At 45.2% G+C, this 18,445-nt stretch overlaps 1 protein-coding gene across 1 annotated transcript in view; it reads left to right on the top strand.

Moving 5' to 3' along the window:
* The window catches only part of LOC126203564 (cytochrome P450 6k1-like), a 71,829-nt gene that overhangs the window by 24,281 nt on the left and 29,103 nt on the right, over window positions 1–18,445 (top strand). The window contains exon 4 of the mRNA XM_049937890.1: window positions 16,779–17,041. Coding sequence (XP_049793847.1) covers window positions 16,779–17,041 — 263 coding nt within the window. The remainder of the gene's footprint in view (window positions 1–16,778; window positions 17,042–18,445) is intronic.

Raw genomic sequence — 18,445 nt, 5'->3', positions numbered from 1 at the left:
ACAATTTAAAATAAACCCCTTCCTTCTTCTAAAAAATTTTCCTTTAAAGAATACACACAGCTGAAGGCCTTATTAAAAGGGGTTCATGTAAATCCTGGGCTGAAGGCCACACATAACACATCGAACAACTAATGGCTTGGGGCCTGGATTACAAACAATTTCAGATAGCACCAATTTTAAGGAAAATTTTTTTATTGTTTAAAATAAAATCAATGTTCAAAATTATAATTTAACACAGCTGAAATCCTTAATGTAAAATTTAAAAATAACTCAATTAATACACAGCCATAGGCCTCGCACAATACTTCAAACTAAAATGAAAATCAAAATCTAAAACAAGGAGAACAAATGGTGCTTAGAAGTGTTCCAAGGATCGGCCTGAGAAGGTAGCTCAAATGTAAGGCGAGGTGAGACAGGCAGCCAAGAGTTGAAGTTAAATAATCGGATGGCAACCCAAACTAGGGATGGCCCAAGGACCGACCAACAATTTAACCAATTCCCTTCTGTCCAGCCAACAGCACAACAATGGAAAATATCGGCCGAGGACGAGGATACGAACAGCACTATGTCTTCAGAAATTGGCGTTTAAAAACAGCGAAGGGACAAGCAAATATGAACCGAACAACTTAAAAGGCTGTCAAACTGCACACCGTGCCAGACAGCATCAACACGACGAGGAAAGGCACACTGCCGGAAAAGTACTCTACCCTCCAGGGCAGGTAACTGGGGCGTTAACGGCCACATGGCAGAAAATACCGCTGGTGCACTTCACTGGCAAATAACAGTCAATTTAATAATTAATAACAATATAGGAAGACGGCTGCAAGATTTTTCCGATCTCAACACATCATTCGTTGCTGCTAGCCTGAACAGCATAGGGAGCAACAATTCGCAAATGAACAAAGAGATGACACAGATAGTTGAGGCTTCATAACAGATTAACTGATCACTCAACTTCAGCATCGAGGTTCGGTGGACAACGAACTTTGTCGCTCTCGCAGCTAGCACCCCATGAACCGACAGCGCGTGCATGCCGCCAGCAGTCCCGGCCTGGGCTCATGCCGCGACTTCCTTGCTTCTCCGTCCCAACCGGCTGACTAGCCAGCACGCAAACAACATTAAAATAACCGCTTAGTCAAAACCACAAAAGCTACACACGGTTCTGCGAAACACTTACACAAACTAAGAATTTTTAGCATATTGCAGCCCTCTCAGAAACTGTGATAGACGTATATTTTCATTAAAACCTATAGTACCATGGTACTATAGGTTTTAATTTTAATGTTGACTGTGCCTTACTCTGGCATGTTATAGTAATTTTATGCTTCTGAAGAAGGCTAGATTAATTTCGCCGAACCTGGTAAAGACCAGAAAATTTGTGGAACTGAGGCTGATTCCTCAAAATATTACTTCCACAAACAACTCGAACAATACTAAAACCAGTCACTGTGGAACAAGTAGGAGGAATCACATGTCGACAGACACAGAGAACTTGGAAGCAGTCGGTGACCAAATACACGTCATCCATTGAAACGACCGACCGAACGACCAACCAGGGTCGTCCCCACTGAAGTCATGTGTGCCGGCAACGGTCGGACGAGTCATGGCTGTCCAGACCCCACTGCTGCTCCGTCCCCACTCAACTACCGACACATGACGTCCGGGAAATACTAGCGGTCGCTCCGAAGATTGTATGACAGTGCTCTTATCGATAAACGCTGCTGCTGCCACTCTTGGGCAGGCAAATCAGCAACTTCGTGACGCCAGTAAATCGAATAAGAAACGAGACGGGAGTACTGCCAAGACAAGATGTCTACCAATAACGGTACGAACACGAGCCGTGTACCGCTCACTATCATCCTGTCCCTTCTCCTTGTCAGTGTATTCCACATTTTCCTTTCCTCTCCGATTATGTGCAGAACCTCCTCATTCCTTACCATATCAGTCCACATAATTCTCAACATTCGTCTGTAGCACCACATCTTAATTGCCTCGATTCTCTTCTTTCCGGGTTTCCTGCAGTCCATGTTTCACTACCATACAAGGCTGTGCTCCAAACGTGTTGTTGTTGTGGTCTTCAGTCCTGAGACTGGTTTGATGCAGCTCTCCATGCTACTCTATCCTGTGCAAGCTTCTTCATCTCCCAGTACTTACTGCAACCTACATCCTTCTGAATCTGCTTAGTGTATTCATCTCTTGGTCTCCCTCTAAGAATTTTACCCTCCTCGCTGCCCTCCAATGCTAAATTTGTGATCCCTTGATGCCTCAGAACATGTCCTACCAACCGGTCCCTTCTTCTTGTCAAGTTGTACCACAAACTCCTCCCCAATTCTATTCAATACATCCTTATTAGTTATGTGATCTACCCATCTAATCTTGAGCATTCTTCTGTAGCACCACATTTCGAAAGCTTCTATTCTCTCCTTGTCCAAACTATTTGTCGTCCATGTCTCACTTCCATACATGGCTACACTCCATACAAATACTTTCAGAAATGACTTCCTGACACTTAAATCCAAACGTACATTATCAAAAATGTCTTCCTCAAATTAAGGTCTATGTTTGATACTACCAGACTTCTCTTTGCCAGGAACGCCCTTTTTGCCAGTGCTAGTCTGCTTTTGATGTCCTCCTTGCTCCGTCCGTCAAAGGTTATTTTGCTGCCTAGGTAGCAGAAATCCTTAACTTCATCTACACTCATGGAAATGGAAAAAAGAACACATTGACACCGGTGTGTCAGACCCACCATACTTGCTCCGGACACTGCGAGAGGCCTTTACAAGCAATGATCACACGCACGGCACAGCGGACACACCAGGAACCGCGGTGTTGGCCGTCGAATGGCCCTAGCTGCGCAGCATTTGTGCACTGCCGCCGTCAGTGTCAGCCAGTTTGCCGTGGCATACGGAGCTCCATCGCAGTCTTTAACACTGGTAGCATGCCGCGACAGCGTGGACGTGAACCGTATGTGCAGTTGACGGACTTTGAGCGAGGGCGTATAGTGGGCATGCGGGAGGTCGGGTGGACGTACCGCCGAATTGCTCAACACGTGGGGCGTGAGGTCTCCACAGTACATCGATGTTGTCGCCAGTGGTCGGCGGAAGGTGCACGTGCCCGTCGACCTGGGACCGGACCGCAGCGACGCAAGGATGCACGCCAAGACCGTAGGATCCTACGCAGTGCCGTAGGGGACCGCACCGCCACTTCCCAGCAAATTAGGGACACTGTTGCTCCTGGGGTATCGGCGAGGACCATTCGCAACCGTCTCCATGAAGCTGGGCTACGGTCCCGCACACCGTTAGGCCGTCTTCCGCTCACGCCCCAACATCGTGCAGCCCGCCTCCAGTGGTGTCACGACAGGCGTGAATGGAGGGACGAATGGAGACGTGTCGTCTTCAGCGATGAGAGTCGCTTCTGCCTTGGTGCCAATGATGGTCGTATGCGTGTTTGGCGCCGTGCAGGTGAGCGCCACAATCAGGACTGCATACGACCGAGGCACACAGGGCCAACACCCGGCATCATGGTGTGGGGAGCGATCTCCTACAGTGGCCGTACACCACTGGTGATCGTCGAGGGGACACTGAATAGTGCACGGTACATCCAAACCGTCATCGAACCCATCGTTCTACCATTCCTAGATCGGCAAGGGAACTTGCTGTTCCAACAGGACAATGCACGTCCGCATGTATCCCGTGCCACCCAACGTGCTCTAGAAGGTGTAAGTCAACTACCCTGGCCAGCAAGATCTCCGGATCTGTCCCCCATTGAGCATGTTTGGGACTGGATGAAGCGTCGTCTCACGCGGTCTGCACGTCCAGCACGAACGCTGGTCCAACTGAGGCGCCAGGTGGAAATGGCATGGCAAGCCGTTCCACAGGACTACATCCAGCATCTCTACGATCGTCTCCATGGGAGAATAGCAGCCTGCATTGCTGCGAAAGGTGGATATACACTGTACTAGTGCCGACATTGTGCATGCTCTGTTGCCTGTGTCTATGTGCCTGTGGTTCTGTCAGTGTGATCATGTGATGTATCTGACCCCAGGAATGTGTCAATAAAGTTTCCCCTTCCTGGGACAATGAATTCACGGTCTTCTTATTTCAATTTCCAGGAGTGTACTTCCTAATGTTACGTTTCTCGTCATTCTCGTTTTTGCTACTTCCCACTACTTTCGTCTTTCTTTGATTTACTGTCAATCCATACCCCGTACTCATTAGTCTATTTATTCCATTCAACAGATCATGTAATTCTTGTGAAGTTTGGAAGGTAGGAGACGAGATACTGAGAGAATTGAAGTTTTGAGGACGAGTTGTGAGTCTTGCTTTGGTAGCTCAAATGGTTGACCAATTGCCCGCGACAGCAAGGGTCCCGAGTTCGAGTCTCGCTCCTGCACACATTTTTAATTTGCCAGGAAGTTTCAGGTAATTCTTGTTCACTTCCACTGACGATAGCAATGCCATCATCGAATCTTATCATTGATATACTTTCACTTTGAATTTTAATTCCACTGTTGAACCTTTCTTTTATTACCGTCATTGCTTCTTGGTCATGTAGATTGAACAGCAGAGGCGAAAGACTAAATTCCTGTCTTTCACCCTTTTTAATCTTTTTCGTTCTTGGTCGTCCATTCTTATTATTTCTTCTTCGCTCTTGTACATATATTACCCGTCTCTCCCTGTAGCTTACGCCTATTTTTTTCAGAATTTCGAACATCTTGCACCGTTTTACATTGTCGAACGCTTTTTTCAGGTCGACAGATCTTATGAACGTGTCTTGATTGTTCTTTAGTGTTGCTTCCATTATGAACCGCAATGCCAGAATTGCCTCTCTAGTGCCTCTACATTTCCTAAAGCCAAACTGATCGTAATCTAACACATGTGCTATATATAAACATCAAAACGTGTTACTTAAGGATGTAAAATTTAAGATATTCCACTGAAGACTTCTTAATTCTTTATGAATCTGTGAATGTTTACCTTTTTATTTCATGAAACATTTAAAAAGTTTTTTTGTATCAACACTTGTAGAAAGCTATAGTACAGAAATGCCGTATTAATTTTCGTGATTTAAAAAATGCTGTAAGCACTATGGGACTTAACATCTGACGTCATCAGTCCCCTAGATTTAGAATTACTTAAACCTAACTGACCTAAGGACATCACACACACCCATGTCCGAGGCAGGATTCGAACCTGCGACCATAGCAACAGCGCGGTTCCGGACTGAAGCGCCTAGAACCGCTCGTCAACAAGGACAGCTTCAGGATTTTATGGACGGTGGAATTTAAGCAGGACAGAAAGCTGAAATAAACAGGAACCTATCGTATTTACTGAGTACGGACGTAAAAAGTGATTAGCAGACATAAAGTTTAGTCATATTCTTGAAGCAATGGAGAGTGTAATCGTAGGAAGCTAAGCGAGAATATTTCAAGTCTAGAAATGTATCACTCTCTTTCTCTTCCACCTTACTCGATAGTAACAAATTTTGGAACAGCGTGAAGACAACGGAGCTGCGTATGGTCTCGAGTAGTGAAGTGGCAATGGGGATCCACGAGTTCGTCCAGAGCAGCGAAGACACGGTTATCAGGCGGCCGACGCCGGCAGCAGCTGCCAGAGAAATGTTCACAGTGTGAATGGACAACCTTGTTACAATCAAAGTAGAAACCGAGTGGTCATAAAACAAGTCGAGAATAAAAGGAATAAGTGTGCAGAGCAGATAAAGGAGAGCGAGTCGCACACCGGTGCACGAATGCCACCTAGAGTCGCGTCGCGTGACCTACCTATTGCTAGATGTCTGCGAAGATAAGCGAAATGATAACCACGTGAGCGCCTCATGCGCGTGTCCCTTATCGGCATCCGCAAGTCTGTTGTTAACTGGCAAGCCACACACGAGTGGATTTCTGCTTCGAATCAGAACCGCGGTCCAGGTCCGGATCCCCACAGACCGGCCAGGATTCTCACTCCCTTCTCGTGTGGCCTAAATCGCGTGATTTCCGCAGCATATCGGAGAACCGAGGAGTGCGGTGCATGTTCCACAGGCCAGAAGCCACGGCCGACGGATTTCACCAGCTACGACTGTGTCCCGCCAAAAATACGTTGCGCTTTGGGTCGCTTTTAGGCATTAGTTTACTGTAGCACTTTTACGGACTTTGGAACTCCTTTATATCATCCCGAAAAAGTCAGTGTAGACGGCAGTGGATGGAAAATTCTGGCAAGCGCCTTTCTATGTCTTGTAATTACAAATTTTTCGAAAGAAAAATTTGTGAAAAAATTAATTGGTGAAAGGCTACGTTGCAGCCACATGGGTCTGATCCAGAGTCTCGGGGATACTTATTCGGGAGGCTACAAGATCTTCTTCAGAATGAAGAAGAATGAGATTTTGCCGGCCGCGGTGGTCTAGCGGTTCTGGCGCTGCAGTCCGGAACCGCGGGACTGCTACGGTCGCAGGTTCGAATCCTGCCTCGGGCATGGGTGTGTGTGATGTCCTTAGGTTAGTTAGGTTTAAGTAGTTCTAAGTTCTAGGGGACTTATGACCTAAGATGTTGAGTCCCATAGTGCTCAGAGCCATTTGAACCATTTTTTTGAATGAGATTTTGTCGCACTTTTGGTGTCAACGTTTCACTTTTGACAGCACTCAATAGTTGATCTGTCGCAGAAAATCATACTTTAAAGTTATTATTAGATATGGCACGGTACAGTAATGCGTAAAAAAAAGACTGACTGCCACGCTTATATACACTTTTGGAAAAAAAACGCAACTCCAAAAAATGATTTATGTAGAGTACTGAAATTTACGGAATACATTTGTTTAGGCAACACATTTAAATCATTAAGATTGCACGAGCACATGCTAATATAAGCGCGAGGTGAGCTATTGCAAATGTGAAATGCTGATACGTTGATAATCAGCGTAACCGCCAGAACGTTGAACGGAAGCATGCAAACGTGCGTGCATTGCGTTGTCACGTGTCGGGTGTCAGTTTGTGGGATGGGGTTCCATGCGTGTTGCACCTGGTCGGTCAAAACACGTTTATGTATGAGGCTGGAGTTGCCGTCCGATGATGTCCAATGTATGCTCGATCACAGCCAGATCTGGTAATCGAGCAGGCCAAGGCAACATGTAGACACTCCGTACAGCAAGTTGGCTACAACAGCGATAGGTGGCCGAGCGTTATCCTGTTGAAAAACATCTCGTGAATGGCACCACAAGAGGTGGAATCACCAGATCCACGCATAAATTTGGGGTCATGCTTCGTGGGATAACCAAGAGAATTCTCCTGCTGTCATACGAAATCGCACCCCAGACCACAACTCCAGGTGTAGGTCTAACACGCAGACAGGTTGGTTGCAGGTCCTTAATTGGCTTCCTTATAGGACACGGCTATCACTGTAACCGAGACTGAACCAGCTTTCATCAGAAAACACAACAGATTTCCACCCTGCCCTCCAATGGCCTCTCGCTTGAGATTAAGGAAGTAGCAAATGGCGATGATTTGGGTCAGTGGAATGCACGCTACAGGGCACCTGGCTCGGAGTTGTCCTTGAAGTAAACGACATGTAACGGTTCGTTGTGTCATTGTGGTGCCAGCTGCTGCTCAAATTGTTGCTGCAGATGTAGTACGATGCACCAGAGCCATACACCGAACGCGATGGTTTTTTTCTCTCGGTTGTGCCACCTGGCCGTTCAGCTGCCGATCTCCTTGCGACCGGACGTTCTCTTGGTCTCTGCTGCCAGAAATCATGTACGGTGGCTACTTCCTGACAAGTGTCTGTACACTATCGCAGAAGGAACATCCAGCCTCTCGCAGCCCTATTACACGACCTCGTTCAAGCTCAGTGCGGTGTTGATAATGGCGTCTTTTCCTCTTGAAGGCATTCTTGACTAACGTGGGATCAACAATCCAATCTCAAAGGCAACTAATGTCACGACCAATATAGCGTGTATTCAAAGCAAACCTGAGTTGCATCCCCTTAGGGGCGCTACTAGCGCCACTCTTGTGCGACTGGCTTCAAATTTGAACTGACATCATCTTTCAGAGCGCTGAAAGGCCTAAGTCGAAACAAGACCCCAGGAGTAGACAACATTCCATTAGAACCACTGACAGCCTTGGGAGAGCCAGTCCTGACAAAACTCTACCCTCTGGTGAGCAAGATGTATGAGACACGCGAAATACCCTGAGACTTCAAGAAGAATATAATAAATCCAATCTCAAAGAAAGCAGGTGTTGACAGATGTGAAAATTACCGAACAATCACTGTAATAATTCACAGCTGCAAAATACTAACACGAATTCTTTACAGACGAATGGAAAAACTGGTAGAAGCCGACCTCGAGGATGATCAGTTTAGATTCCGTAGAAATGTTGGAAAACGTGAGGCAATACTGACCCTACGACTTATCTTAGAAGAAAGATTAAGGAAAGGCAAACCTACGTTTCTTGCATTTGTAGACTTGGAGAAAGCTTTTGACAATGTTGACTGGAATAATCTCTTTCAAATTCTGAAGGTGGCTGGGGTAAAATACAGGGAGCGAAAGGCTATTTACTATTTGTACAGAAACCAGATGGCAGTTATAAGAGTCGAGGGACATGAAAGGGAAGCAGCGGTTGGGAAGTGAGTGAGACAGGGTTGTAGCCTATCCCCGATGCTATTCAATCTGTATATTGAGCAAGCAGTAAAGGAAACAAAAGAAAAGTTCGGAGTAGATATTAAAATCCATGGAGAAGAAAGGACTTGGAAGAGCAGTTCAACGGAAAGAACAGTGTCTTGAAAGGAGGGCATAAGATGAACATCAACAAAAGCAAAACGAGGATAATGGAATGTAGTCGAATTAAGTCGGCTGATGCTGTGGGAATTAGATTAGAAAATGAGACACTTAAAGTAGTAAAGGAGTTTTGCTATTTGGGGAACAAAATAACTGATGATGGTCGAAGGAGAGAGGATATAAAATGTAGACTGGAAATGGCAAGGAAAGCGTTTCTGAAGAAGAGAAATTTGTTAACATCGAGTATTGATTTAAGTGTCAGGAAGTCGTTTCTGAAAGTATTTGTATGGAGTGTAGCCATGTATGGAAGTGAAACATGGACGATAAATAGTTAGGACAAGAAGAGAATAGAAGCTTTCGAAATGTGGTGTTACAGAAGAATGCTGAAGACTAGATGGGTAGATCACATAACTAATGAGGAGGTATTGAATAGAATTGGGGAGAAGCTGGAGCTTGTGGCACAACTGGACTAGAAGAAGGGATCGGTTGGTAGGACATGTTATGAGGCTTCAAGGGATCACCAATTTAATACTGGAGGGCAGCGTGGAGGGTAAAAATCGTAGAGGGAGACCAAGAGATGAATACACTAAGCAGATTCAGAAGGACGTAGGCTGCATAGGTACTGGGAGATGAAGAAGCTTGCACAAGATAGAGTAGCATGGAGAGCTGCATCCGATTAACTTTCTTCCATTTCTTACACCAGTACATTTATAACTGAGTGCCATTATCTGGAGTCTTTTCCAATCCTTACGGTCTAAATGACCCATTTCAAGATTTTTTTACTTTTTCGTTTATGTTACGTACTCTTAAAAATTTTCTTGTATGCTCGTTTCACTTAGTTCTGTTATAAATAATTCCACTCTTCTGAAAATATTCTCCCCCTTTTTAAATTGAGATTGAACTTCTCATATACGGGATATCTTGAATTTACCACATGTAGTTAACTAAATCAATAGAAATAGCTACACATTTTCTTCAGCACATCCTTCTCAGCTTGCACAGTGCGACATAAAATTAGGTGTACAGCCATTTTAACAAATTAGAGTATACTGACAGCAATGTTAAGATACGTTTCTGAAAGTTCATTCATCTCACAACACCTCAGATCTTAAATTGTTAAACTCATTGTCGAAAGGAATAGGTCCAGTCTAGCTGCAATAAGTTTAATATTTTTCATTACGACAGCTGTTTCGGTTTTATTGCCGTTCTCAAGGAAAGTCTAGTTTTATTTGACGTCTATATTGAACCTATAGTAAACTGTCATTATATAATTCGTATAGATTACGTGACATGTTTTAGTAATAAATGAATGGAATACGTTGTTGATAGTTCGTTTACTTTAAAGTGATATTTATTTGATCGTTCGTTTACTCAGATGCTATTGCATCAGTACGAGTTGATATTTATTACAGTTCGTTTGCTCTGATGCTTACAGCGTGCTATACAGCCGAAAGTGGCTTCTTCTTGTGCCACTGACACAATAAGATCGTCCATATGAGATTTTTTCATCGTGCAGCTTCCAACAAGTTTGTTCCGTGCGGCAGCAGCATATTAACTACTACGTATTGTGCATCTACATCAAGCCTTCCACCTTTCTCTCTGAGTTTCCTTACCATAGAGGCACTTACCTCCTGCTCTCCTCTACGCCGGCCGCGGTGGTCTCGCGGTTCTAGGCGCTCAGTCCGGAACCGCGTGACCGCTACGGTCGCAGGTTCGAATCCTGCCTCGGGCATGGATGTGTGTGATGTCCTTAGGTTAGTTAGGTTTAAGTAGTTCTAAGTTCTAGGGGACTGATGACCTCAGATGTTAAGTGCCATAGTGCTCAGAGCCATTTGAACCATTTTGCTCTCTCCTACCTATCGTTACATGATCTTTGCTATAGATCGATCCACCTACAGGTTGTTTTCTTTTCGAGACAAAAAACGTATGTAATATAACCGGAGGGTGGACATAATAGCCAGTGCGGTCATAACTGTCCCACGTCGGGAGGTTAGAGTCCTCCCTCGGGCATGGGTGTGTGTGTTGTCCTTAGCGTAACTTAAAGTTAGATTAAGTAGTGTGTAGGCTTAGGGACCGAAGACCCAGCAGTTTGGTCCCATAAGACCTTACCACAAATTTCCGCTTCATAACTGCCGTTTTCGTTTCTTAGTCCATGCGGTGCTTCAATCGTACGGAAACCGCAAAAAGATGTCACTCGAAATCCACTCAGTTGCGCGTAGTAAGTGCCAGGATATCGCCTTGTTTCGGTGTCACGTTTTATATATTTCCAGAATGAAATTTTCACTCTGCAGCGGAGTGTGCCTGATGTGAAACTTCCTGGCAGATTAAAACTGTATGCAGGACCGAGACTCCAACTCGGCACCTTTGCCTTTCGCGGGCAAGTGCTCTACCTACTGAACTACCCTAGCATGACTCACGACCCGTCCTCACAGCTTTACTTCCGCCCGGACCTCATCTCCTACCTTTCAAACTTCGCAGAACGTCTTCCGCGAAACTTGCTGAACTAGCATTCCTGGAAGAAAGGATATTGAGGAGATACGGAGTCTTGGTCCGGCACACAGTTTTAATCTACCAGGAAGTTTCACGTTTTATATGATTTCGAGACCCTTTGATACTTGATGTGTACTGGGCAACAGAATTAAAGGATTACTTTTTCGAAATCCCATAATGCCCACCCATTGGGACGATTAAGTTTGAAATTTGTCTCAAAGGAGCGTGCAACCTATCTCTGTATCCGTGCAGACGCGTGGCGCCCTGAGAAGCCACCTTCGAGATCGACGACACTTCGAACGACAAGGGGTCGATACTTGAGAAGAAAACCCCACCACTCAGAAGTTCACGTGACGTGTAATGTGGGTTTCTGACGTCACGTTGACACCAAACCACCACAATACTACCCACCACCACTGTGGACGTATCACGCGACCAGATGGTTGTCTCACTCTCTCTAACCCACATTTCACCCTTTCTTTTGACGCCTCCACGATGGACGTTAGAACCGCGATGCCTAGAGTTGAAATCGCACAGTTAGCTCATCAGTGGCTGAGTAAAATATTATAGTCACTCCGCCGCTCAGAACAGACACAAGAAGGCCTGAGGAGATAGCATACACGACCTCAATGAAGCCATCCCTTTCCCTGAGGCTTTGATTGGCTGATACCCTCGGACGTTTTAACCCTTACCTAAGGACGCTGTGTGGCTGCATCCCCATTAACAGTGATCTGACATTCGGAAAAATTTTGCTCTCATTTACAGATTAGAACCACTCAGAACTGCTCAGCACCATTCAATGAAATTTGAATGTTATACGAGGCAGCAAATGGTGCTTACGCTCTTTTGTCTACCCTACTTCACGTCCTCCTTTGGCTTTATCACAGGGGGATGCAGCATTGACACATGAACGAATAAAATGGCAAAGGGATCCTTGTAAGACACCGTGGTTCGGCAAAACCCTTGGTAGTTCCTACTCTCCTCTGTTTAGCACCTTAAAGTATACCTGTACAGACAGAAACCGTGGCGAGAGTTCCTGGCGCCTGCAGGCAGGCTACACTGCTGCTCTTTCGCAGCTATACTTTTGCTCTTGCGCCTGATAGTAGGCCACCCGGAATGGATGAATGTGAAAGGGGTTGCAGGACTGCAAGCGCCTAGGACTTAGCCACGGGTTCAGTCTGTACAGATACATTTTTAAAATTCTGAGTAAAGGAGTGCGGGTGCCACCGAGGATTTTGCTGAACTAGGAGTCTTAGAATGATCCTTTGTTGCTTTATTCACGCATGTGTCAATATCGCATCTCCCCATGATTACGCAATAGGAAGACACAAAGTAGGAGAGCTGAAAAAGCATAAGCTGCTTCTCACGTTCAGATTTCGTCGAAGGATTTTGAACTGCCCCTAGTCGTTCCAACCTGTATATGAGAGCAAAAATTGCGGTTGCGCTGTTCTCTAAAGGGGTACGATCACGTGTGACGTGGATGTAGACCCACAATGTCTTCAGAGAGGGGTTCAAACGGCCGAGCGTGTTAGCAGTGTCAAAGGTTGTGAAGAACGTCTTTCTGTTGCCCATCCCGCTGCGAACTATCGTTTTCGACCGCGAAATGTGTGCCACTCGACGCCCCAGGGAAAGATATAGTTTCATTGACGTCCTTTAAGCCGCCCTCTGGGGCCTTTCCGTGCCGACTGCGTGTCTGGAATGTTTTCCTCTGCCACTCATAAGAAAACCGCCTGGCTTCGACGCTGGACGTCGAGTTGGGGATGTGACGATATTCCGGTCGTGTGACACGTCCACGGAGATGGTGGGCAGAATTGTGCCAATGTGACATCACTAGCCCGCCTTACACGTCCTGTGTGTCGGCACCTTGCTGTTTGAGGTGCCGCCGAGTCTGCGGGTCACGTGGCAGGACGTTTGAATCGTTACGGAGAAAGACTATAACCACATTTCAGCCAAAGTACAAACTTACGCGTCGCAACGAGTGGGAAATGAAGGGTTTCAAAAAAGCGATCCTTTAATTCTGTTGCATAGTGTAATTACTACTAATTTAAGTATCGAGGATTTTCTAATATAATTGTATTGAAAGAGTGATTACTTAGAGACAAATTCCAACGTCTACGATTGCTTCATCGGTACACATCTCCATCTAAAAGCAACTTGTCATTGAATGGCGTCTAGGCTGACGCAGTGGCAAAAGGCTGGTCACTATACCCGACCTGAATTGAAATGCACTCTAAGACAAATAATTAAAAGATCGACGCACCACTAAGGAATTATCTGAATGGGAGGGAAGTCGATAGATCTGATGTAAATGTACAGACAAACAAATGATTACAGTTTCGCTAAAATTGGATGATTTATCCAAGAGAAAGTGCTTCACAAATTGAGTAAGTCAGTAGTGCGTTGGTGCACCTCTGGCATTGATGCAAGCAATTATTTGGCTTGGAATTGATTGGCAGAGTTCTTGAATGTTCTCCTCAGGGATAACATGCCGAACTCTGTCCAACTGGAGTTACAGTCACGAGCTGGTTGGGAGACCCTGCCGCGGATGCTCCAAACCTTCTCAAATGATGAGAGATCGGGCGACCTTGGAGGCCAAGGAAGAGTTTGGCAAGCATGAAGATAAGCAGCAGAAACTCTCACCGTGTGTTGATGTGCTTTATCTTGCTGAAATGTAAGCCCAGGATGGATTGTCATGAAGGGCAACAAAACGGGGCATACAATATCGTCGACGTACGGCTGTGCTGCAGGGCTGCCGCAGATAACAACCAAATGTGTCCTGCTATAAAATCAAGTGGCACCCCACACGATCACCATGAGGCGGGCAGCAGTCAGGTTGGCATCCATCCGCTGTCCAACGCGTTCCCAGGCACGTCTTGCTTTGGAATCTCATTGACTGGAGTACAATTGTCCTGCTTGTATAACGCGCAAATGAGGCGGAATTTGGCAGGATATTTCTCGAGAGGACATCAACTACGCTATCAATCAATGCAAAGCCAAATAACTGCTTGCACAAGGGCCAAAGGGAGACCAACGCGTTATTGAGTTAGTTTGTGAAGCTCTTTCTCTTGTATAAACCAACCGGTTTTTCCAAAATGTTAAGCATTCGTTTGTCTATACATTTGAGTTGAATCTACCGATTTCCATCGCATTCGGATAAATATAAGGTATTTGCAGGGTTTCAGTCATTTTTATCTCAAAACAAGAAACGAAAATTTACGACCATCTCCTATTATTTGAGAAGATTTTTCTGGCGTGAAAGTAAGGGTCAACAATGCGCAACACCTGAATTGTGTGAGAGGAATAACATTACTCATGATCTTAATAAAGAGAGGGAAAGGGTGGATTGATGGTTTCTGGAAAACATTTCCAACAGTGAGGTTAAGGCAAAATGCCAATCTGGGCCCAAAAACAGTGTGCGGTTGTCAGTGAGGACAAAAATAATTTGTTGTGTAAATAAGTTCTTTTTTGTCTCTATACATTTTTTCAAAAGAATAACTGCTTTTCTCAGTTTATTCAGCCATTTTTAACTACGTGTGCGTAATGCCTTATTTTGTCGTGCACAATGGCCACTCGGGTGTACCTTTAATATTATTATTAATGTAGCTACTGTCCTTCAGTTCAACGAGAAAGAAAAAAAAAGACGAAGCAGGTAGGAGGAACGTGTAAATGTAGAACCCAGTGAATTTGGAATCCCCAGATCGATTGCAACTTAGCCAAAAAAATTCACCAATCCTTAGGGTATCTTTAGGATTATTGGTTATGTAAGTGCTCTCCTTTTGTTCGATGAGGAGGACAAAAATTAAGCGGATGGCAGGAAAGTCTGAATGGAGAACCCCGTAAATTTAGAATTCCCAGGTCGAAGGAAACTCCGTAAAAAAAAAATGGTCACTAATCCTTAGGGTTGCTATTATTCCTGCGCTTGCTGTATTCTCCTAGCCTCCAGTATTCATTCAAAAATTTCATTTACAACTCGTTTACAAATTTCATTTGTGTAAACAAAAATTGAAATAAAATTTTCTTCCGAATAAAGTGTACTTGTGACACAATACATTAGTGTTACAAAGGTAGGAATGAGCGTGTACATAGCTTTTCACTCCTCAAAGGTTGCCCGCCTGGCGAACAGTGTTGCGTGGTGCCTTTGGAGATAATACACTTCTGGCCATTAAAATTGCTACACCACGACGATGACGTGCTACAGACGCGAAATTTAACCGACAGGAAGAAGATGCTGTGATATACAAATGATTAGTTTTTCAGAGCATTCACATAAGGTTGGGCCCGTGGCGACACCTACAACGTGCTGACATGAGGAAAGTTTCCAACCGATTTCTCATACATAAACAGCAGTTGGCTGGCGTTGCCAGGTGAAACGTTGTTGTGATGCCTCGTGTAAGGAGGAGAAATGCGTACCATCACGTTTCCGACTTTGATGAAGGTCGGATTGCAGCCTATCGCGATTGCGGTTTATCGTATAGCTACATTTCTGCTCGCGTTGGTCGAGATCGAAAGAATGTTCGCAGAACATGGAATCGGTGGGTTCAGGAGGGTAATACGGAACGCCGTGCTGGATCCAAACGGCTTGGTATCACTAGCAGTCGAGATGACAGGAATCTTATCCGCATGGCTGTAACGGATCGTGCAGCCACGTCTCGATCATTGAGTCAACAGATGGGGACGTTTGCAAGACAACAACCATCTGCACGAACAGTTCGACGACGTTTGCAGCATCACAGACTGTCAGCTCGGAGACCATGGCTGCGGTTACCCTTGACGCTGCATCACAGACAGGAGCGCCTGCGATAGTGTACTCGACGACGAACCTGGGTGCACGAATGGCAAAACGTCATTTTTTCGGATGAATCCAGGTTCTGTTTACAGCATCATGATGGTCGCATCCGTGTTTGGCGACATCGTGGTGAACGCGCATTGGAAGCGTGTATTCGTCACCGCCATACTGGCGTATCACCCGGCGTGATGGTATGGGGTGCCATAGGTTACACGTCTCAGTCTCCTTTTGTACGCATTGACGGCACTTTGAACAGTGGGCGTTACATTTCAGATGTGTTACGACCAGTGGCTCTACCCTTCATTTGATCCCTGCGAAACCATACATTTCAGCAGGATAGTCCACGACCGCAGCTGTACCTGTACACGCCATCCAAGCTCTGTTTGACTCAATGCCCAGGCGTACCAAGGCCGTTATTATGGCCAGAGTTGGTTGTTCTGGGTACTGATTTCTCAGGATCTATGCACCCAAATTGCGTCAAAATGTAATCACATGTCAGTTCTAGTATAATTTATTTGTCCAATGAATACCCGTTTATCATCTCCATTTCTTCTTGGTGTAGCAATTTTAATGGCCAGTAGTGTAAAACTGGCATATCCTTAGCAGGAAATCGCTGCTGTCAACTGGATGGAGTTGTGAGAAGAGCGTGTACAAACATACGTTTTGATTCTCCCTGCATTGTTTGAGACTGAATTCTTGCTGAGTGCTGTGAAACACAAAAGCGACGCCTGCCCGGCAGATGATCCAGCAGTGCGGCCGAGAGCTGGCGCACGTGGCGGCGGAGTCGGCGAGCCGGGGAAGCCCCGTCGAGGTGCGCGAGTTGGCGGCGCGCTACACGACTGACGTCATCGTGTCGGTGGGCTTCGGCGTCGACTCGGACTGCCAGCGCAACCCGGACGCCGTGTTCCGCGACTGGGGCCGCAGGGTGTTCGCGCCCGGACTCAAGGCCAGCCTCAGCGCCAGGCTCAACTTCATCAGCCCCCACCTCGCGCACCTACTCAGGCGAGTTGCGCGCCTTCCCATAATTCACAATATCACGTAAACACCGCACCAGTTACTTTTTTAGGGTTTCGTACATCGGTCCGTAGAAACGGAAACCTTATAGGATCACTTTGCCGTCTGTCTGACTGTTCACAGCCCTTATTCTCAGGAACGAGTAGACAAATCGAGTTGAAATTTATATGACATGCTAGGGTCTGCGGACCATTCGTGACGTAAAAAAGTGAAAATCTAAGTCACTACAGTCAAAAGATACGGCCATTTATGTAACATATTTTCATACTCGCATATTCACTCATAAAAACCTATAGGGTTCTTTCCGTTGGTCTAGAAACATGAAATTTGGCAAGAAGAAATTTTTTGCAGTACAAGTAAAGGGAACAATCCGAATTGTTAGTTTGTAACTACGTTGTTGTTATTGTTGTGGCCTTTAGCCCGGAGAATGGTTTGATGCAGCTCTCCATGCTACTCCATCCTGTGCCAGCCTCTTTATCTCCAAATAACTACTCCAACATACATCCTTCTCAATCTGCTTAGTGTATTCATCTCTTTGTCTCCCTCACGATTTCTGCCCCCCACAAATCCCTCCAGGACTAAATTTGTGAGTTCTTGATATCCAACCAAACGATTCCTTCTTCTAATCTGGTTGTGCTACAAATTTCTCTTTTCTCCAGTTCTGTTTCGTATCCATTCACTAGTTACGTGATCTACCCATCTAATCTTCATCATTCTTCTGTAGCACCACTTTTCAAAAGCTTCTGTTCCTTTCTGCTCTTAACCCTTTATTGCCCATCTTTCACTTCCGTACGTGACTACACTCCAGACAAATACCTTCAGAAAATTCTTCCTAAAATTAAATCTATGTTCGACGTTAACAAATTTCTCTTCTACAGAAACACTTTTCTTGCTAGTGTTGCTCTGCATTTTATATTCTCTACCTTGGCCATCATCATTTATTTTGCTCCCCAAATAATAAAACTCACATAGTACTATCAGAGTCGCGTTTCATAATCCAATTCCCTCAATAACACTTGATTTAATTCGACTACATCCCATTACACTTGTTCTCCTTTTGTTGATGTTCATCTTACACCCTCACTTCAAGACACAGTCCATTCCGTTCAACCGCTCTCCCAAGTCCTTTGCTGTCTGACAGAATTGCTGTGTCATTGGCAAACCTCAAACTTTTCTTCACGTACTTTAATCCTTACTCCAAATTTTTATTTGGTTTCCTTTACTGTTTGTTCAATGTACTGACTGAATAAAATCGGTGACATCCCCTCTCCCTTCTCAACAACTTCTTCCCTTTCAAGCCCATCAACTCTTGCAACTGACGTCTGCTTTCTGTACAAGTTATAAATAGCCTTTCGTTCCCTGTATTTTACCCCTGCTACCTTCAGAATTTCG

The sequence above is a fragment of the Schistocerca nitens genome, chromosome 9 (assembly GCF_023898315.1).
Source record: "Schistocerca nitens isolate TAMUIC-IGC-003100 chromosome 9, iqSchNite1.1, whole genome shotgun sequence".
In the NCBI taxonomy this organism is placed as follows: Eukaryota; Metazoa; Arthropoda; class Insecta; order Orthoptera; family Acrididae; genus Schistocerca; species Schistocerca nitens.
The sequence above is the reverse complement of the archived record's forward strand: the minus strand, read 5'-3'. Positions and strand labels throughout refer to the sequence as shown.